Source organism: Anolis carolinensis, chromosome 2 (genome assembly GCF_035594765.1).
Source record: "Anolis carolinensis isolate JA03-04 chromosome 2, rAnoCar3.1.pri, whole genome shotgun sequence".
NCBI classification, from domain to species: Eukaryota; Metazoa; Chordata; class Lepidosauria; order Squamata; family Dactyloidae; genus Anolis; species Anolis carolinensis.
The window spans coordinates 85,717,177-85,737,731 of record NC_085842.1 but is presented as its reverse complement, the minus strand read 5'-3'; the positions used below and the strand labels follow the sequence as shown (position 1 = coordinate 85,737,731).

The window sequence follows — 20,555 nt, the reverse complement described above, 5'->3', positions numbered from 1 at the left end:
AAATCTATTGTATTTCTAATAGCTTGATAAGGATAACACCAAAGATATTTGGCAATTATAGTTGTGCATCAGTTTGGGGAATAAAACAGTGGCCTGAATAATTCTTTGGTTCGGGGTGACCTAAGTAGAATGCAGAAGAGGACCCATTAAGAACCATTTTTTGTTCCATATGTCTTTGAATTATTCACTAAAAGTTATATACCAGTTTATAAACTTGAAAACATAAAGCACACAACAACAGAAAGAGGTTTTTGGAGGAGAACATTGTACAGAATGTTTATGTGTCAGGAATGGGATGCTGTGGACACAGTACAGTTTCCATCTCAATGTTTTTGCTAAATACTAAATTACTTAGGAGTTATTGTTTTAAGCTCTCTTCTCATATTTTGAACACAGATGTTATTGGTTGAAATATTTTTTAGAATATTGCAGTCTCCACTTCATAGAACAATATAAATCAGTAGCAATTCAAAATTTTGTGACTGACTTAAAAACAAATATTGAATTTGAACAATCTTATCATTCCCATACTCATGTTCTTCACAATAAATAAGTTTCAAATGCACTGAGAGTAAAGCAGGTAATGTAATAATACTTCCTCCACCTATGACTGGTAATTGTATTTTTGACATAGGATAATATAGTCTAGAAATAGTTGTCATACCTGGGAATGATACATGAAGTATCAGATGAGCAATAACAGGAGAACCAAAGCGAAGCCCTTTTTAAGATAGTAGTAAAAGCTGATTTGATGTCTAACCACTGAACCATTGATTGAAGAAGAATGAAAGTCAAATGTGGTGACGTTTTAGAAACAACTCTCTAAAGGTTCCAGGTTGCATATACTATGAAACAATATGTATTGCTGCCTTCATTAACTCATTGCTATTTCAGGTATTCCATGTTGATTTCTTCTGGGAATTATGGTGAAATGAAAGTGCGCAAGTTTACTTATCACATCTGTCGTACACTACCTGCTCTTATGCTACCAAACACCACTATCTTCTGCGGATCTAACTGTTGAACAGCTGTGTAAAAAAATTAGAGAAGACATGCTGATGTTTTCTGATTTCAAACTCGGACATTATGAATAACACTGTCTTTATTTCTACAGTGGGAGCCAAGAAGAAAGATTTGCTCCCGGGTGGAACAGGGATTACTCTCCTCCTCCTCCCATTGATAGTCTTGCTCAAGAAAGACACTCTGGCAACTTCTCTGGCAGAGAATCACTTCCTTTTGATATCCAGGGAGTCCCAGGCATCCTCAATCCTCAGTTTGCCAACAGAGAGGAACCTGCTTTCAGCTTTGGAGGTAGAGATGGACCACGTAGTGACTTCAGAGGTGGGGAGGGCCATTTACATGATTTTGGAGGCAGAGATTACCCACCTTCTGACTTCCAGAACAGAGATGAGTCACATTTGGACTTCAGAGGCAGGGTGCCACTCCTTCCAGACTTCAGAGGCAGAGAGATGTATCCAGGAGATTTCCAGGATAGGGAAGGGCAGTCAGTGGATTATACTGGAGGAGACATTCCCCCAATGGATTTCAGGAACAGAGAGGCATTCCGTACAAACTACAGGGATAGGGAGGCTCATACTATGAACTACAGGGGCAGAGATGATGCCGCCACAGAATTTCGTGCAAGGGGAACATTTGATTTAGATTTCAGAAATAGAGATGGATCTCATTCACACTTTAGGGGAAGAGATATGTCTGAACAGGAGTATAGGGGTAGAGAGCAGCCATATTCAGATTTTAGAAAAAGAGATACTCCTGATCTAGACGTAAGAGGTATGGGTACAGCAGACTTAGACTTCAGAGACAGAGATGTACCACATCCAAATTTCAGAAACAGGCCAAAACCCCAGGTTGATCAGGATTTTAGGGGTAGAGATATTCCACCATCTCTGGAATTTGTAGATAGGGAAACTCCCTCGGCAGAAGGAATTATTCTTGACTACCAGCATTGTCAGTCTACAGGGCCTCTGAAAGAAAGAGAATGCAATAGAGAGGAGCCTGTTCTTGCTGTTAGAGAGAGGTCTTCCATGGCTATGCAGAATGAGGAATTTCCACAGTCAGAGCCAAGAGCCAGAGAAGAAAAAACTGAAGGGCAAAATCTTGAGAGTAAATCATCAGCAGAGTTCCAAAATAGCTGTGGTCCTCTTCCTGCTCTTCAGGACCAAGATAACCCTTCTCAGGCCTTTGTTTGCAATCAAGAGCTCTCTTTGGCTGAACATCTAGTGTCTGAATCATCTGGACTTGGAGTGAAGGAAAAGAGTGAACTGGACTTCCTTGGGAGGCAGGATACAGACTACAGAGGCATTGAGTACAGAGATGTAGATCATCGATTGCCAGGAGGCCAGCTTTTTGAGTATGAACATGGCAAGACTTTTGCAGAAGGAAAATCTTGTAAAGCTTCTCAGCCAGATCTTCAGGTATGTGACTTACTGAAGAAACCTCTTAGAGTTCATAGCAGTAAGCATGTTCATGAGGTCTTTTGAGGGAGATGGTATCTGCTGTTAACTCTTATATGTTCCCTTAGTGTGTTGAGTAGTTTAGATATTTTAGAGTGATGTTATATAGAGATCAGTAGCCTCCAAACATTTTCAAATCAACATTTCCTGTTTTTTATCAACAGTTAATGATTTTAAGAAGTTATACAGTTTATTTGTAAGGATGTTGTCTTGAGTATCTTTGAATTAATGATTTACGAAGGTAATTACTGGTATTCATAGTAAATCATTTTTTTAATGAATGGACACACCTCTGATTTAAGCTTTACATTGTACCTTTCTTCTTTTTCATGACTTTTTAAAAGTTCTTCTGCATTTTTTTTTCAAGGACCAGGATTACAGAACCTGTCCCAAAGATGTAAAGCCAAGCAAGCTGATTCGACTAGAAAGAGTGCCTGAAACAGCCACAAAAGATGATGTAAGTAGTATTTTGTCCTATCCCCTCCCTTGTTAAATTAGTAATAATTAGGATTTGTTGTTTCTACTACATTATTAAACAGGTTAAGTATCACTTATCCAGAATTCCAGAGTTGTCCACATTGATGGCTAGCATGTTTTTGATGGTTAAATGTACCCAAAGATTATTTAATGCACAATTAAAAAAATATTGCATAAACCTGTCTTCAGGCTATGTGTATATGTTGAATTTGAAACAAATGAATTCTGTATTTGGGTTTTATCTCCCAAGATATCTCATTGTGTACAAATACTGTATTTTCTCTCATAATAGTAGCCACCACATAATAGTCACATCCCCATTGTGGTGGTGGCAGAATTGGTATTTTTACTGTTGCTCACAAAATTCATTTGCCTGTGTGCCTGTGCCTTTTCTAGCTATGAGACTTTACTCTGCTGGCACCAAGTGAAGCTCAGCATAATAGTCACCACTGCATAATAGTCACACCCCACTTTTTCTTCGACTATTACATGATGAAATAGGGTGTGCAAATGCAGGTATTCCAATATTTAAACCCCCCCCCCCCCCAAGCATTTCAGAAAAGGGATACTTAACCTGTATTTGCATTTGGGCCAGAGAGAATAGTCATTCTGTGTTGCATTGTCAGTTTATAACGTATGTTTTGGTTTTGCTTCTGTAGATTCTCAATGCTTTCCAAGCAACTGCCGGATTCCCCACGAAGAACTTGAGATTAAAAGATTATACTACAGGTGAGGTTTTTCAGTGTATATTTCCATTGTGTGGGTTTGCCTGAAAGGTTCTAAAACAGGTCTGTTTGTCATTCAGTTATGGCTTTCTTGCTTATATCCTAATTTATATACAGTAGAGTCTCACTTAGCCAACATAAACGGGCCGGCAGAACGTTGGATAAGCGAATATGTTGGATAATGAGGGATTAAGGAAAAGCCTATTAAACATCAAATTAGGTTATGATTTTACAAATTAAGCACCAAAACATCATGTTATACAACAAATTTGACAGAAAAAGTAGTTCAATACGCAGTAATGCTATGTAGTAATTACTGTATTTACAAATTTAGCACCAAAATATCACGATGTATTGAAAACATTGACTACAAAAATGCGTTGGATAATCCAGAGTGTTGGATAAGTGAGACTCTACTGTACTTTGGCATCACCTAGTCTCCTTGATCTCTCAGATTTATCAGACACAGGCTTAGCAAATAGACAGTAAATCATCTGTACCTCTTTTATGCTATTCATGATACATCTATGAAGGCTGTAAAACACAGCTCTTCTGAAAGAAACATTTAAGAACAGATAGCATTTTCTCCCCAACAGGCCTTCTTTATTATGTTCTTTCATTGAGGCAAACTTTGTCTAAATAGGTGTTAAGAGTTTCCATGGTATCACTAAAAGATGCATCTCTTTTCAGTATCATCTACTCTTGTTCACTCAATTTGACTGAGTTACAAACTTTATATATTAAGGATGTAGTTCTTGTTTCAGAGGATAATTTGTTTACAGCATCCTGGCTTAACTTCACATGTTCCTGACTGGCATCCAGATGAATTCTATGTAGCAGTAATTTTTAGTTTTCTATGTGGGTGGAAATAAAGTATACAAAGTTAGGCAGGTAATGTGGAAAATTCAAGGTGACTGCTCCAGAAGGGGAAGTTCTATAGGAGGAAAATGGAGAGGTGCTTTGGAAATCTATGATTTTCCAGTGACACAAATCTCTATATAGATTTAGAATCTGAAATACCTAAATATTTTGTGTAGCCTGTTAATGTGTGTTTCATCACTGTTACTCCTTGTTTCCTAGGAAGCTAAGATTCATTGGTGTCCAGTAGCTTGCTTACATAGCTGCAGTCTGAATGTGGTCACTGGGCATATTCACACCAGTTTTTTTTCTTTTCAGAAGCTATCCTCACAGTACTCCTCAACACACAGCTTTCAATATTCCTGTGTTTGGAATCAGTTTGGGGAGTTGGTATAAGAGCAATTTAAAAGGGACCTTGAAGTAATTCTGATGTTTTGGGCTGTCCCATTAATGTTATTACTTTTCTAGTAAATAATGGGGCTGTTCAGATGCAACACCAAATTATGATTTAGAGTTCTGAGCATAAAACTTATGCTCATGAAAACTCTTTCCCCCTTGCATGTGGAAATCAGACATATTCAATCACAATTTATGACAAAGTATAAGTGTGTTGTTGAGTTCAGACCCTGGAAAATATTTTGTGGAAACCATATTTGTCTAGAATCTAGCATTGTAAATTACAGTAAACAATGATCTGCAGTGTTGGGACATGGCTGGCTGAAAATCATGGTCAGAAGTTTCTAATAGCTGGATATGTGGTGATGAGAAAAAATGCAAGTCCACGACTCTTGTAATATCAAATATTTTCAGTGCTGTCTGAATAGCTTCAGTGAGCATGTTCTGTTGGATGAAAAACCATGTTTATGAGACAGATCATAAGTTTATTTTATTTCATTTTTGTTTTAAGTTATTCTTCATATGATGTCTATATGTCTCAGTGGCCACTAAGTAGTCCTATGTGATATTTTCTAAGTGGGGTGCAAATCTGAAGAAAATTCCATATATGTTTCTTGAATGAAACATGATCTTGCTCAAATGTAAAACTGGTATGACAGAAACAGCTACACACCCATAGTAATTCATTTAAATATTTAAATGATGTTCAGTATCCAGATGTTTTCTAGTTATTGATACATTCCAACCGAAAGAGTGTGTGATTTCACCCTTCCTGCTTCAACTCCACCGTGTGCCCTCAAACCTAGTTTTGTAGGGCTTAGAAAATCCTCCAGGGCCAGTAAAATAGTAAGGAATAACTAAAGTGTTTCAGGTACATAAAGTTTCTTATTTTTATGATGTCACAGAATTTGTCTTTACAACTAAATGAAATAGAAATGAAATCTTGGAGAATGATGCTTGATGCTTTAGAGAAATGTTTGGAAGTAAAATTGGAAATGAATAGATATGTAAACATTAATACAGTGGTCCCTCCAGGGTTGAGTAATTTTGTCATTTCGGCACAGCAAAACACATTTCAGAGGAGGTTTATATACTGTATTTCACTGCATAATAGTCACAATCCCGCCTTTCCCCTCTTCAAAAAGGGAGGTGTGAGTATTATTAGACCTCTCATTGGTGCATGGGCGAGTGGACCTACAGGGCCTTCTTCAGCTGCCAGCAAGTCCTGTAGCCTCTCTCAGCTGGTAGCAGCCAAAAGAAGCCTCCTAGCTTGTCCCGATAGGTGCGCAGGTGGGTGAAGGCTCACCCGCTCGCTGAGAGAAGCCTACTACTTCTCGCACTTTCACCTGTCTGCATGCCTGCCTCTCAGTGGTATGGAGGCTGTTCCAAGGGGTAGGCACACAGATGAGGGTCTGACGATTGTGCAGGGAATACAAAAAGACCAAAATGGGGATCTCATAAAGGGTGCTACAACTATTATGTGATGGCGACTATTATGTAATGAAATATGTGTATATATAAAAATAGTAAGGAAACAAAGCAGATCTTGAGAGAAATTTCATCCAAATACTTAGCTATCAAGAAGAAAATACTGCTGTATATCCACTTAATGAAAAAACAAGCACATTTATAATTTTCTGTGCATACAAAAACTGTTACCAGTGCACATATGTGTGCTGGTGATTAAATGTGCCAAAATGCCACAAATTTTTCAGTTATGTATATCCCAAGGGTCTTCACTAAATGAAGGTCTCTCTTGAACCTAAAATGTGGCACAATTGTCCCCACAGGCTCTAGAAAGTATAGGGGCATTCTTAATAAAATTAACAATTGGAAATATGGGGAAGGGGGGTGGATTGCAGGATCTTATGGGCCACAAATGGCCTTGTAGGCTGCGTGTTCCCATCCCTGCTGTATTGTGTTGCAGAAAATGCTAGCTTATGTCATTGGCTTGACACCCCTGAATAAAAGAGCCAGTTGTTTGTGTTACCTGCAATTAGAGGAAAGTTTATATAGTTGGCTGATATTCAAATATTTTGTCTCTGCATGCAAGGAAAATAGTTTACATACGTTTATCCCTGATGTGGGAGAAAATAGCTATTTCTATTTAGTTTCCTTTTGAGATAGAATACATTCTTATGTTTTTAAAAACAACTGTGTGCTTAAATACACTTGTCTGAAGCTTGTTGCTGCTCTTTGTCATGATGCATGAACAATGATTTAGCTTGACATCTAAACATGAACCTAAGCTGGATAAACCCAATAAACCATGGTTAACACTGATGTAGCTAAGCCTTTGATAAACAAATCACCTTGGACCCAGAACAGAATGCTACAGTAGACCTTCCTTCTTAAAGAGAAGCATATAAATGAAGATCCTACTCAGATCTTCATGCAAGATGTAATGCCAGAATGTGCAAATAGTACTTTCTGTCTGTAATTTGCAATCTATCTATACTTTTAGTTAAATATGTTTAATTGCAGAAGAGGTCTGTCAGATTGGGCAAAAAGTCAGTTTCTTGTAGGGGCCAACCACATTGTTTTTTCTAGTATGCACAGAATGGGGATTAGAATCATACAGGCCTCCAGATATTGCTTGGCTGTAACTCTCAGTTTCCCTCACAAATAATCAGGCTAACTAGAGCTGCTTGAATATGTGACTCAACAGCATGAAAAGGGATGCATCGTCCCACTTCTAGCACAGAGGCATAGTCCACAAGCAGAACATGGGAATAATAGTTATCCCTTGCCCCCCTCCCCCCATAATGCATGTTGTATCCAGAGACATGTTGATTCTTATATGGGAGGTAATATCCACCATAAGTGGTTGCTGCAGTAGGTTTGTTCACTGTTAATTGATCATTCCCCCTGCTAAAGTCAACTTAGGTTGATGGCTGTCATATTCTGTAGTAGTGAATTCCATGGTTTGATTATGACCTGCAGTTAAGAGATACAATATATACTCATGAATAAGTTGACAGTAGGTTTGTGGCCCAAAAGTTTGAATGATACGATTTGTGGATAAGTTGAAGGTCATTCTGCAAAAAGGGGAAAGCACCAATGCTACTTTGGGGAACCAGCTGCTATTTCTCTTTCTGGGCATTTAAAAAGACAAGAAGTGATGCCATGGCAGAGAGAGTAGAGAGACTAAATTCTTCCTTTAGGTTAAAAGTGTCAAATCTGTGGCCCTCCAGATATTTGGGCCTCCAACTCTCAGAAGCCCTAGCCAGTATCTCCAGTGGCCAGGAATTCTGAGAGTCAAAGTCCAAAACACCCAGAGGACCACAAGTTTTAGGTTCCTCAGGGACATACTAAACTCTTGCTTTTTGCCACTCAATATAGAAAAGGAGATGGTTCCTCATTTTGAGTTAAGGTACAGTACAGGCAGTCCCTGAGTTACAAACATCCGACTTACAAACGACTCATAGTTGAGAAAGAGGAGGAGACAACAGGAAATGAGAGAAATCTACTCCCTAGGAAGGGGAATTCACTTCTGAAAGAGTTATCATGGGGAAAAGCTGTCTCCGCTGAAGCTTTCTCTGCAATCCTTGTATCTGAAGAGGAGCACAGACAGCAAAACAAACACCACAGGGGTGTTGATACTTCCTTATGCTATCTCTCCCCCCCTCGCTATATATGGCTATAGTTACACTTTACAAATTTATTTGTTCTGGCTTACATACAAATTTACTTAAGAACAAACTTACAGAACCTATCTTGTTCATAATTTGGGGACTGTTTGTACTTACATTGGCACTTGGATAAGTTGATTCAGGTTTTGGGGGTTGATTTTTTTGACTGAAATGGTTACATAATATATAGTGTATTTTCTTTTTTTGCTAACTTTCATTTAGCTGCGTAACTGTGAGCACAGTCATTGAGTTGATGACAAAAGATCTTCACATAATACATCACTTTATATTCATGTGTCAAGCGTGTCTTCTTTTTTTGATGGCCCACTGCACCCTAGATGTCTTATCTCATATTTGAATAGTAAAGATTCATTCATAATGAGTTAGTACACATGTATTTTGTAAAATTTAGTTTTGCTACTGTCTTGTACTAAAAATGAAGTAAAACAATACAGCTGCTTTGCAGTTTCTTAGGCAAAAGAGCTGCTTCTTGATAACTTATTTTGCCAGCAGGAGAAACGGGGGCTCACAGTATGAACAGTTTGATTTGTAGATAGTTAGTCACTTAATCTACAAGATATCTTGATCAAATTTATGACAAGCATATATGCAGATGATTCTCTAGTTCCATGGTTTCTTGTGGTTTTCAGCTTGGCTATAACAATTACGTGGAAGATGGGGTTCTGAGAAAGGGAAAGCTCCAGCAATTCTCACACTACTAGCAGAACATAGAATCACAGAATAGTAGAGTTGGAATAGACCTCATGGGCCATCCAGTCCAACCCCCTGCCAAGAAGCAGGAAATCGCATTCAAAGCACCCCCGACAGATGGCCATCCAGCCTCTGCTTAAAAGCCTCCAAGGAAGGAGCCTCCACCACAGCCCGGGGGGAGAGAGTTCCACTGTCGAACAGCCCTCACAGTGAGGAAGTTCTTCCTGATGTTCAGGTGGAATCTCCTTTCCTGTAGTTTGAAGCCATTGTTCCATGTCCTAGTCTGCAGGGCAGCAGAAAACAAGCTTGCTCCCTCCTCCCTATGACTTCCCTTCACGTATTTGTACATGGCTATCATGTCTCCTCTCAGCCTTCTCTTCTGCAGGCTAAACATGCCAAGCTCTTTAAGCTTCTCCTCATAGGGCTTGTTCTCCAGACCCTTAATCATTTTAGTCGCCCTCCTCTGGACGCTTTCCAGCTTGTCAACATCTCCCTTCAACTGCGGTGCCCAAAATTGGACACAGTATTCCAGGTGTGGTCTGACCAAGGCAGAATAGCGGGGGAGCATGACTTCCCTGGATCTAGACGCTATTCCCCTATTGATGCAGGACAGAATCCCGTTGGCTTTTTTAGCTGCTGCATCACATTGTTGGCTCATGTTTAACTTGTTGTCCACGAGGACTCCAAGGTCTTTTTCGCACACACTGCTGTCAAGCCAGGCGTCCCCCATTCTGTATCTTTGATTTCCATTTTTTCTCCCGAAATGAAGTATCTTGCATTTGTCCCTGTTGAACTTCATTTTGTTAGTTTCGGCCCATCTCTCTAGTCTGTCAAGATCATTTTGAATTCTGCTCCTGTCTTCTGGAGTGTTGGCTATCCCTCCCAGTTTTGTGTCGTCTGCAAACTTGATGATCGTGCCTTCTAACCCTTTGTCTAAGTCAGGGGTCCCCAAACTAAGGCCCGGGGGCCAGATGCGGCCCTCCGAGGTCATTTACCTGGCCCCCGCCTTCAGTTTTATAATATAATATATTGTATATACATATAATATTGATAATAATATTATAATGTAATACAATATAACACTAATAATAATACCATATAATAATATTAATTATATATGCTATATTACATATAATATTACTGATAATATTACAGTATAGTGGTATAGTTCAATAAAGTAATATATAATGCTAATATTGTGCTATGCTAATAATATAATATATTGTATGTACATATAATTTGTAAGCCACTCTGAGTCCTCTTTGGGATGAGAATGGTGTAATACAAATGTAGTAAATAAATGCAGGAAATAAATAAATAATAAATAAATACATTTTAGACTTAGGCTCGCCCAAAGTTTGAAATGACTTGAAGGCACACAACAACAACAACAACCCTAATTAACTTGACTATCTCATTGGCCAGAAGCAAGAGTACACTTCCCATTGAAATCCTGATAAATGTATGTTGGTTAAAATTATTTTTATTTTTAAATATTGTATTGTTTTTACGTTGTTGTTGTTGTTGTTGTTGTTGTTTAATCGTTAATAAAGATGTTGAACAGAACTGGGCCCAGGACAGAACCCTGCGGCACTCCACTTGTCACTTCTTTCCATGATGAAGACGATGCATTGGTGAGCACCCTTTGGGTTCGTTCACTTAGCCAATTACAGATCCACCTAACCGTAGTTTTGTCTAGCCCACATTTTACTAGTTTATTTGCCAGAAGGTCGTGGGGGACTTTGTCGAAGGCCTTACTGAAATCCAGGTAGGCTACATCCACAGCATTCCCTGTATCGACCCAACTCGTAACTCTATCGAAAAAAGAGATCAGATTAGTCTGGCATGACTTGTTTTTTGTAAATCCGTGTTGACTATTAGCAATGACCGCATTTGTTTCTAAGTGTTCGCAGACCACTTCCTTAATGATCTTTTCCAGAATCTTGCCTGGTATCGATGTGAGGTTGACCGGACGGTAATTGTTTGGGTCGTTCTTTTTTCCCTTCTTGAAGATAGGGACCACATTCGCTCTCCTCCAATCTGCTGGGACTTCTCCCGTTCTCCAAGAACTCTCGAAGATAATTGCTAGTGGTTCTGAAATAACTTCCGCTAATTCCTTCAATACTCTTGGATGTAGCTGATCTGGCCCTGGGGACTTGAATTCGTTTAGAGAGGCCAGGTGTTCCTGGACAACTTGTTTCCCTATTTGGGGTTGGATTTCCCCCAATCTTTCGTCCATTCCATGTTGCTGAGGTTGAAGATGGCTTTCTTTTTGTGAGAAGACCGAGGCAAAGAAGGCATTGAGCAGTTCTGCCTTTTCCCTGTCCCCTGTCGCCATCACCCCATCTTCTCCTTGCAGAGGCCCTATCGCCTCCTTTTTCTTCCTTTTTCTACCAACGTAAGCAAAAAAGCCTTTCTTGTTGTTTTTTATGTCCCTGGCAAGCCTGAGCTCATTTTGCGCTTTAGCCTTGTGAACCTTTTCCCTACATCAGATTGGAAATATTATAGAAACTAGCAGCTTGGTGCCATTTCGGCTGTAAACAAGTAGTTACATCTCATAATAGTTTTGACATTACATTTTGCATTTCCTTCAGTAGCTACTAATCAAAAGTAGGGATGAAGTCACTAGTATCTACCATTTGATGATGCACCAGTATGGGTATCTATCTCTATTCGTTATAGAGAGATAAAGAGTTGTTTCCTTTGTGTTATCTGGCCCAATACATCAGCTATGTAGCTATACTGATATTATGCACAGGCATAATTTAAAACAAATTATTACTGCTGTGTTGGTAGTTATCTCTCATTATAGATAAATGATCAGTGAGATATATACTTAGATGGTTGTTTGCTTGCTTGTTTTACAAATATGAACATGTATGTGGGATTCATCAGATATAGCACCTACTTGGTTTTGTAGAGTTGTTGTGAAAGGCCATCTGTTGCAATCAGGACAGTTCATAATGCTAATGCTTGCGTTTGCTGTGTAAAGATTGGAAGTATCTGAATAAATAAAGCACTCAATATACACATGGTTCTTTTCCATTTTGTTATATGTTATAGCGATGCAAAATAATTCTTATAGTTTCAGTCATAGAAATTATAGATGTTTCTCCGTGCTTAAGGTGGCACATGTTGAGCTGAGTAAACTTTGTTTTTAATCTAAGTGGTTATAAATCCTTAATAACTTCAAAGTTGAGGATGTTTTTATGTGCCCCACTCATCTAAATTTCAGGCAGATGGGTGCCTTTCTTCTTGAAATACTTTTCATCGGAAGCAAATATTTTTTCTAAGTGTGGGTAATGAATGCTCCTTTTAGTGAATAAATATAAATGACTTCAAGAATGGTTTGCCCCTTTAATTTGGACTGGTTTTAAAGAAGGGATTAATAGCTTTGTACAATTCTCCTATAAATATTTGTGTCTTTGAACCGCACTAACTCTGTTTATGTATCAAAAGGGATAAAGGTTGATTTTTTATATTATGCAATATCCTTGAAATGAAAGACATTTCCAGAATTTAATGCTGTTCCAACTACTGCTGAAAAGTTAATAATGAACTAAGAAAGTTCTTCTGTTTCTTAACACAAAAATATTGTTCTTGTTAGCAGATGCATATCTTTAAAAAAAACATGGTTTTTAATAAGTTGAACACTGGAATGATTAGTGTTTCCTCGATTCTGTGCAAATACACCTATCACAATGTTGATCTTTTTAAAAATGGAAATCCAAATCACGCAGTGTGCTAGATTCATAAGAACTAAACAGGATTGTTCATTTCTTGCCAGGTACCATCAAACCAAAGCTTCATTTGGACCTGAATTTTAAATAATATCAGCTGTTGCTTTTATCTTGTTTTGTGGGAAGCGTGGTGGGGTGGTAGCTGGGTGTATGCTGAGGGGAAATAGGGTACTGAAAATATGGCTTTCTGGCACTAACGCAAATCCCGTCTGTATTTAAATGCTGTCCCCAGGTTACAACTATGGCTATATCTGCGTGGAGTTTTCCCTCTTGGAGGAGGCCATCGCCTGCATGGAAGCCAACCAGGTTGCTTTACACTTCGGTCGAAAATGCTGCTAGAAGAATCTTTTTGTGGGGAGGGGGGACACCTAGCAACTTTTTTGAAATGGAGGTCACAGGAAGGATTTTTTATTTTAAAATGTACAGCATGGAAGTTTAATATGCTGATGTTTCAGAGAATTCTGGAGAGGCTTAAGCTTAATATTTCATGGAAAGAGTATAGTTTTGGAAGAATCTCTCCCCTTGAGTTGTACACACTTGCAGGCATGGTAGCTTCTCAGTGCAGTGGTGAAGAATAGCGTTTTCAGTTCTGGAGATTGTCCTTGTGTGTTAAGGTGTATCGTGGTTTTCAGATACCAGGAACTGGTAACCTCAAATATTTCACTTTCTTCACTTTGTTTAGTAAACCGAATCTATACTTTCTCTAGGCAAAATGATGATATATTTGAAAACACACATATGCACATATGATTGTGCAGGCTAGACCCCTGGTATGCAGCTCTGAATGAAAGAAAGTGTGCATGTGCCTCATTTATCCCTGGTGGGTATTATGGGGCGTTGCCTGCTTCCTTTGATATTCATTTTGCACTTTAGGCGTGATGGAGCTGCTTAAGAAAGGTCTGGCCAGTTTTTGCTGCACCTGGTTAATTTGATTTCCTAAGAAATGTTGTTCTCGTTAATAATGAATTATAGTGTGGACTAGATTTTTTTAAAGTAAAATTATAATAAAAAATATGGAAAAATAAATCAGCCAATCTTGCATAATCTATTTGAGTTATAATTTCAACAATTTGGCTATTGTCAGTTCTAAAGAAAAAAATCCCACAGATTATATGAGCTAGAAATATAATTTCAGTATCCCTTACTGGAAGACCAAAATTCTCCAAAATCGACTACATAGGTGACTAAAATAATAACACCCTTGTTTTATTAGGTTCATTTGTACACAAACTTGGTTTCATGAACAAAATTGTTAAAAGACCATTCTGACTAGCTTTCTCAATCAGTGTAATTACACTAGTCAGATAAATGTTCATCACCTTTAAATATATGATGAATCCCTGAAGGAAAAAAAACCAAAACCATTTTATTCTAGAAGCACTAGTACAGTATTCTGGGGGGGAAAAACCCAAGACTATCCCCCCGGTTTAAACTCTAATTTTCAGTGTTCTGTAGATTCTCAAAATCATGGCTGAATGGGAATCAAGTAGTCAGATAAGAATGCCTTTGATCAATAACAGCTTCATTCTGGGCTATAGCAAATTCTTTCCATCCTTTCCTCTCTTTTGCATTAATTTTAACAAATAGCCCATTCCACTCAGAAGATAAAATAAATACAAAATTGGATTCACTTATCATCTTAAAAACATTGAGTAATAATGATGAAAAGCTCTTCTCTAATTTAAAACCTTTTCAGGTAGAAAGGCCTTGGAATGCTTTATAAAGAAACTAGCTGTGCCCGGCCACGCGTTGCTGTGGCGAAGAATGGTGGTATGGGAAATAAAGTATTGAGGAATTGGTGGTAGTTAAGGTAAAGGGTAAACGTTTTTCTCGGACATTAAGCCCAGTCATGTATGATTCTGGGGGTTGGTGCTCATCTCCATTTCTAAGCCGAAGAACCGTCGTTGTCCGTAGACTCCTCCAAGGTCATGTGGGATGACTGCATGGAGCGGCGTTACCTTCCCACCGGAGCAGTACCTATTGATGCACTCACATTTACATGTTTTTGAACTTCTGGGTTGGCAGAAGCTGGGGCTAACAGTGGGGGCTCTGTCAGTTCCCCCAATTCAAACCTGCGGCCTTTCGGTCCAGAAGTTCAGCAGCTCAGCGCTTTAACATGCTGTGCCATCAGGGGACATTATTTCCTAAAGGTTGTGAATATGCAATATTTCTGATTGTTTTTTTTTTTTTGTCTGTTGGAGGCAAGTATGAATGCTGCAATTAGGAAAAATGATTAGGATGTAATGGCCTTGCAGATTTAAAGCCTAGCTGTTTCCTCCCTGAGTGATTTGTTTGTTGGGAGGTGTTAGCTGGCCCTGATTGTTTCCTGTCTGGAATTACCTTGTTTTCAGAGTGGTGTTGTTTGCGATAGTTTATATGCTTCTACTGTCTGTGGCCCTGAGAAAACATTGGCCAGACTTTGATGATGGGAATCCTTTGTTGGGAGGTGTTAGCTGGCCCTGATTGTTTTCTGTGTGGAATTCCCCTATTTTCAGAGTGTTGTTCTTTATTTAGTGTTCTGATTTTAGAGATTGTATTGTTCTGTTTTATTATACCACATTAATTTTTTTATATTCTGATTTTAGTGTTTTTGAATACTTGGAGCCAGATTGTATTCATTTTCACGGTTGACCGCAACATAATAATAATAATAATAATAATAATAATAATAATAATAATAGTAAGGATAGTAATGATAGTAATAATAAGGACTTTGGTAATACATAGTGCTTCACTGCCTTCTCAGCTTCCTTTCTGGAAGAATCCTTTCTTGGGAGGTGTTAGCTGGTCCTGATTGTTTCCTTTGTGGAATTTCCAATTTCCTTGCTTTATTTACTTTCTTTATTTCTTTATTTCTTTATTACTGTCCTGGTTTTAGAGATTATATTGTTCTGCGTTATTCTATCCTAGAAATTATTTCATATCAAAGTAGAATCTCACTTATCCAACATTCGCTTATACAATGTCCTGGATTATCCAACACAGTCTGCCTTTTCATAATCAATGTTTTTGTAGTCAGTGTTTCAAATTCATTGTGATATTTTACTGGTAAATTTGTAAATACAGTACAGTAGAGTCTCACTTATCCAACATAAGTGGGCTGGCAAAATGTTGGATAACCGAATATGTTGGATAATAAGGAGGCGTTAAGGAAAAGCCTATTAAATATCAAATTAGGTTATGATTTTACAAATGAAACACCAAAACATCATGTTAGACAACAAATTTGGCAGAAAAAGTAGTTCAATACGCAGTAATGCTATGTAGTAATTACTGTATTTATGAATTTAGCACCAAAATATCACGATATATTGAAAACATTGACTACAAAAATCTGTTGGATAATCCAGAACGTTGGATAAGCGAGTGTTGGATAAGTGAGACTCTACTGTAATTACTACATAGCATTACTGCGCATGGAACTACCTTTTCTGTCAAATTTGTTGTATAATATGATGTTTTGGTGCTTAATTTGTATAACGATTACCTAATTTGATGTTTAATCAGCTTTTCCTGAATCCCTTCTTATTATCCAATATATTTACTTATCCTGCCGGCCTGTTTATGTTGGATAAGTGAGAGTATATTTCTAATCTTATATTATCTGCTCAGAACTGGATTATATGAGGCCCTTTCTTCACAGTTGTATAAAATGCACACTGAAGTGGATTATATGGCAGTGTGGAGTCAAGATAATCCAGTGCAAAGCAGATAATATAAGATTATAAATGGGTTATATAGCTGTGTGGAAGGACCTTGAGTCTACACTGCCATATAATCCAGTGCAAATTAGATAATCTGTGGAAGAAGCCTAAGTGAGGCCTAAATTTGCCTGTCCCCTAACTGAAACCTGGCTGTCCCTTGGTTGCTAGGCAACGAAGTGGGCAGAGATTAGCCCTCTAAACTGGCAGCAATTGGATAAAAACAATTATTGCTCTCCCTCTAATTAGGACTTTATTTTTCTTTTCTTTTTGTTGTATCAACCTAGAGGCGTGGATGATGGGTTGTGTTGTCAAATTTCGAGGTTGGAGGGCCTGTAGTTTTGTTGTTTTGTGAATTGCCCTGATGCCATCACTCTTTTATATATATAGACTTAGGCTTGAGAGAGAGCTGTGAGCTTCCAACATCTCTGTAAATACAAGAGCAGTGGGGTTTTCATTTTCCATATTACATACACTGTTTAAAAGTGAGAAACCACCCAACAGAAGTCACAGTAGCTTCAGTCCAACACCCCCTCAGCACAGTGTTGTGCAGCACATGTTAGTGACTAAGTGATGTTGTAGAATGCAAAATGTGCAGCACTAATGTCTCCATGTACAATCACAGTATGCAACTTCCATCACTGAGCAGAATAACACTGTTGCGATGTGATGAAATATTTGCCATGCATACCTAATGAGACATATGCCACTAATAGGATGCTAAATACTGTCCACTTTTGTATTTAGTAGTGCCATATTCAAAAACATTTTACTTAATAGACTCACCAGCAGAGATTTGTTTTAAAAATTCAACTCTTCATAGCCTTCAGAGCTTATTTTTCCTTTTCTCTGTCATTTACACTATATCAGTTTAGCCTTATTTCCAGTAGTTTAGCAATTAGTTCGGTGTCAAGTAGAGGGTTTGGGTCACTGAAGCAATGCTATCAAAGTGAGGAAAAGGAATAGGGAAATATTTTTTGCTTTTTAAAGATAACTGAGTTGAATAGCTTAAGCTACCTATTACAAAATAAATTACTTTAACAGAAATATAATTAGCTTACATTTCTGTTCCTGTGAGTAATAGTTCAGAGAGGCATAAAAATGGGTGGTGATTAAAATTCCAAATACAACTTAAGGAAGTACTGCAGTGTGTGACCAGGCTGGCCTTCAGTCTGTCAGTGATGGCAATATGTGTGCATTTTGGATATTGGGAGAAGAAATTCTCTTAGATAGCATTGTTTTAAAGACTCCCTCCTCTTCCTTTCTAGCTGGCAAGGGGGAAGTGTGCACTATTTTGGCCCTCTGCACTTTTGTAGCCAAAACAGTTAAAATGTCCTGTGATGTTTACAGAACTGACTTAAAATACAGTTCATTAATAAACAGACTTGAAATTTATCTAGTGTGTGGCCAAATTAGTGAAGCCATTAAAGCAATAAGAGTTAGGCCTACTAATTTTGAAATACCTTAGATTAGCAGTGTCAAACTCATTTTCGTCAAGGGTCACATCAGTCTTATGGTTGCCTTTTGAATCCATGAATGCAGAATCTGTGGATACAGAGAGCCAACTATAATTTTTTTACATACTGGTTAGTGCACTTGTGGCTCTGAGGTTGGGGAAAGGTTAAATGATATTTTAAAGTCAGGCATTATATACACAAGCTTTGTATAAAATTTAAACTCTACCATCCTGGCTAAACAGAACGAACTGCAGTCTTCCATGTGTTGCTGTATCCCAATTCCTATCAGGTGTAGTCCTAAAGTTGAATGACAAGGAATACGTCAATTGTTGACCAGCATTTGCAGGGCAACGTAAAATGACATGGCAGGCCGAATTTTGCTTGTGGGACTTGCATTTGACACATGTGCCTTGGATAATCATAATCATTGTCTTCAGAGGAATATATTTGTAAATTTAGGAACTTGGGTCATACTATAGTATCGCCATTCATCAGAGGGTAGAGAAATTCAGTCCAACAAATGGATTGACGTTTGTGCCTTTACAGTACAATATGCCTTCTGATATACTGAATTTATTAACTTCACCCTCTGTGGGCTTTGAAAGGGTTTGAAACTATATCTTGATCACTTTTGATATCACTTTCCTCTACTAATGTGGTTACTGTTGTAACTAAGAATGAGACTGCTTCTAGCTCTCTTATTAAGAGGAGGTGTAGAAGTAATACGTTGATCATTTTTCTGGTTAATTGCTTTCATGCGCTAAATAAATTATCACATTTGTATCATGAAACCAATATGACAATCATACTGTGATTTCTAAAGCTAGAGGATTTCTAAATTTCTAAAACAAGTGCAAAGTCGGAATCTGGTGCAGTTTTTCACAGGATAACTAATTGCACAAAATATAGCAAACGTGGTCTTGTTTTTTGCCCTACCATTTGAGCTGCAAATACAGGACAACTATGCCATAAGTTTTATCTCTGCAAATTGTACTGACTAGAGCTGAGTGTACATTTTTTTCTCTTTTCCTAGTAGTCTTTCATTTTTGGGAGACATTCGTTCTCAATATATTATATTCCATTGCATGATAGTTGCACTCCCCCCTTTTTTATGTGTGTGTGGGGGGGAAGGATTATGTGACTATTATGCAGGGAAAAATGGGTGTTCGTTGTCGGGCGAGAGCAAAGGGTCTCCATAGCTCTCCCTGGCAAGCACATGGGCAGGTAAAGACTCACCTGTCTGTGCTCCTGTCGGACAGAACTTGGCCCTTCTCGGCTGGCAGCAGCTGAGAGAAAGCTCCTAGTTCTCACGCCTTCACCCACCCGCATGCCTGTTTCTTGGAGCTACGGGGGCTGCTCCAAAGGGCAGGCATTCAGGTAGGGGTGTGAATATTGTGCAAGGAATAGAAAAATACTTAAAATGCCCCCCCCCAAAAAAAGGAGTGTGTGACTATTATGCAATGGTGACTATTATGCGATGAAATACAAGGAAAAACCTGCACTAACATACAACATCTCTATCAGGATGCTTATGAGCTTTCATTTTGGTAATCTGATTGGAAATAAGGGACACAAATAAGCTAACAGAATTTTTTATTTTATATGTTGATTTGCAGCTTAGATGGCCTAAAGCAGTGGTCCTCAAGCCATGGGTCCACAGATGTTTTGGCCTTCAACTCCCAGAAATCGTAACCGCTGGTAAATTGGCTGGGATTTCTGGGAGTTGTAGGCCAAAACACTTGGGGACCCACAGGTTAGGAATCACTGGTCTAAAAGTTCTGGCCTCAGAACTTTCAATATGGTACAGTAGATTATACTGATTTAACACTTGCATATTTCTCAGAAATGGAGATAACTAGTGACTGATTAAAAATGAAGGATGTTCCTAATATGCAATGACAGATACAGTGTGATATGGCACGTATGATGTAATTCCAATGATTTCATTGCCACAATAAATCAAGGTGTAGACCTGTTACTGGAATATGTTGCAGGGCTGTTTCATTAATTTGAATTATGGAATCTATTTCGTTTTGGCAATAATTTTTATACACAGGAAATAAAAGTACTTAGAAATTTTAGTGCATTGTTCCTTTGAAGTAGCTGTCTTTTTCTTACCATGTTATACCGTAGGTTGTAGTTAAGTCATTAGGATTTGTTAGAGGTCTTTCAGGGAGAAACATTGAGCAACATTGAACTGGATGGTCCTTGCGGTGTCTTCCAACTCTATAATTCTATGAAATGTAAATAGAGTTCTTAGTCTACAAAAGAGATTTGCTTCTTGTTGTCTGTCAACCTATTTAGAGCATTGAGAGAAAGATGGTTGAAGCTCTTGTTTCTGAGACAGAAGATGTTGCAGCCAGTAAACTTTGCTATGAAATATT

The 20,555-nt window shown here is 38.2% G+C and overlaps 1 protein-coding gene across 2 annotated transcripts in view; it reads left to right on the top strand.

The window, feature by feature from the left end:
- The window catches only part of rbm6 (RNA binding motif protein 6), a 74,910-nt gene that overhangs the window by 11,765 nt on the left and 42,590 nt on the right, over nucleotides 1-20,555 (top strand). For both annotated transcript variants that reach the window (XR_010002668.1, XM_003217610.4), the window contains exons 3-6: nucleotides 1,115-2,435; nucleotides 2,842-2,931; nucleotides 3,611-3,680; nucleotides 13,246-13,319. Coding sequence is in view for 1 of the 2 variants with exons in the window: in XM_003217610.4 (XP_003217658.2) it covers nucleotides 1,115-2,435; nucleotides 2,842-2,931; nucleotides 3,611-3,680; nucleotides 13,246-13,319 (1,555 nt within the window). In the remaining variant the exon portion in view is untranslated. The remainder of the gene's footprint in view (nucleotides 1-1,114; nucleotides 2,436-2,841; nucleotides 2,932-3,610; nucleotides 3,681-13,245; nucleotides 13,320-20,555) is intronic.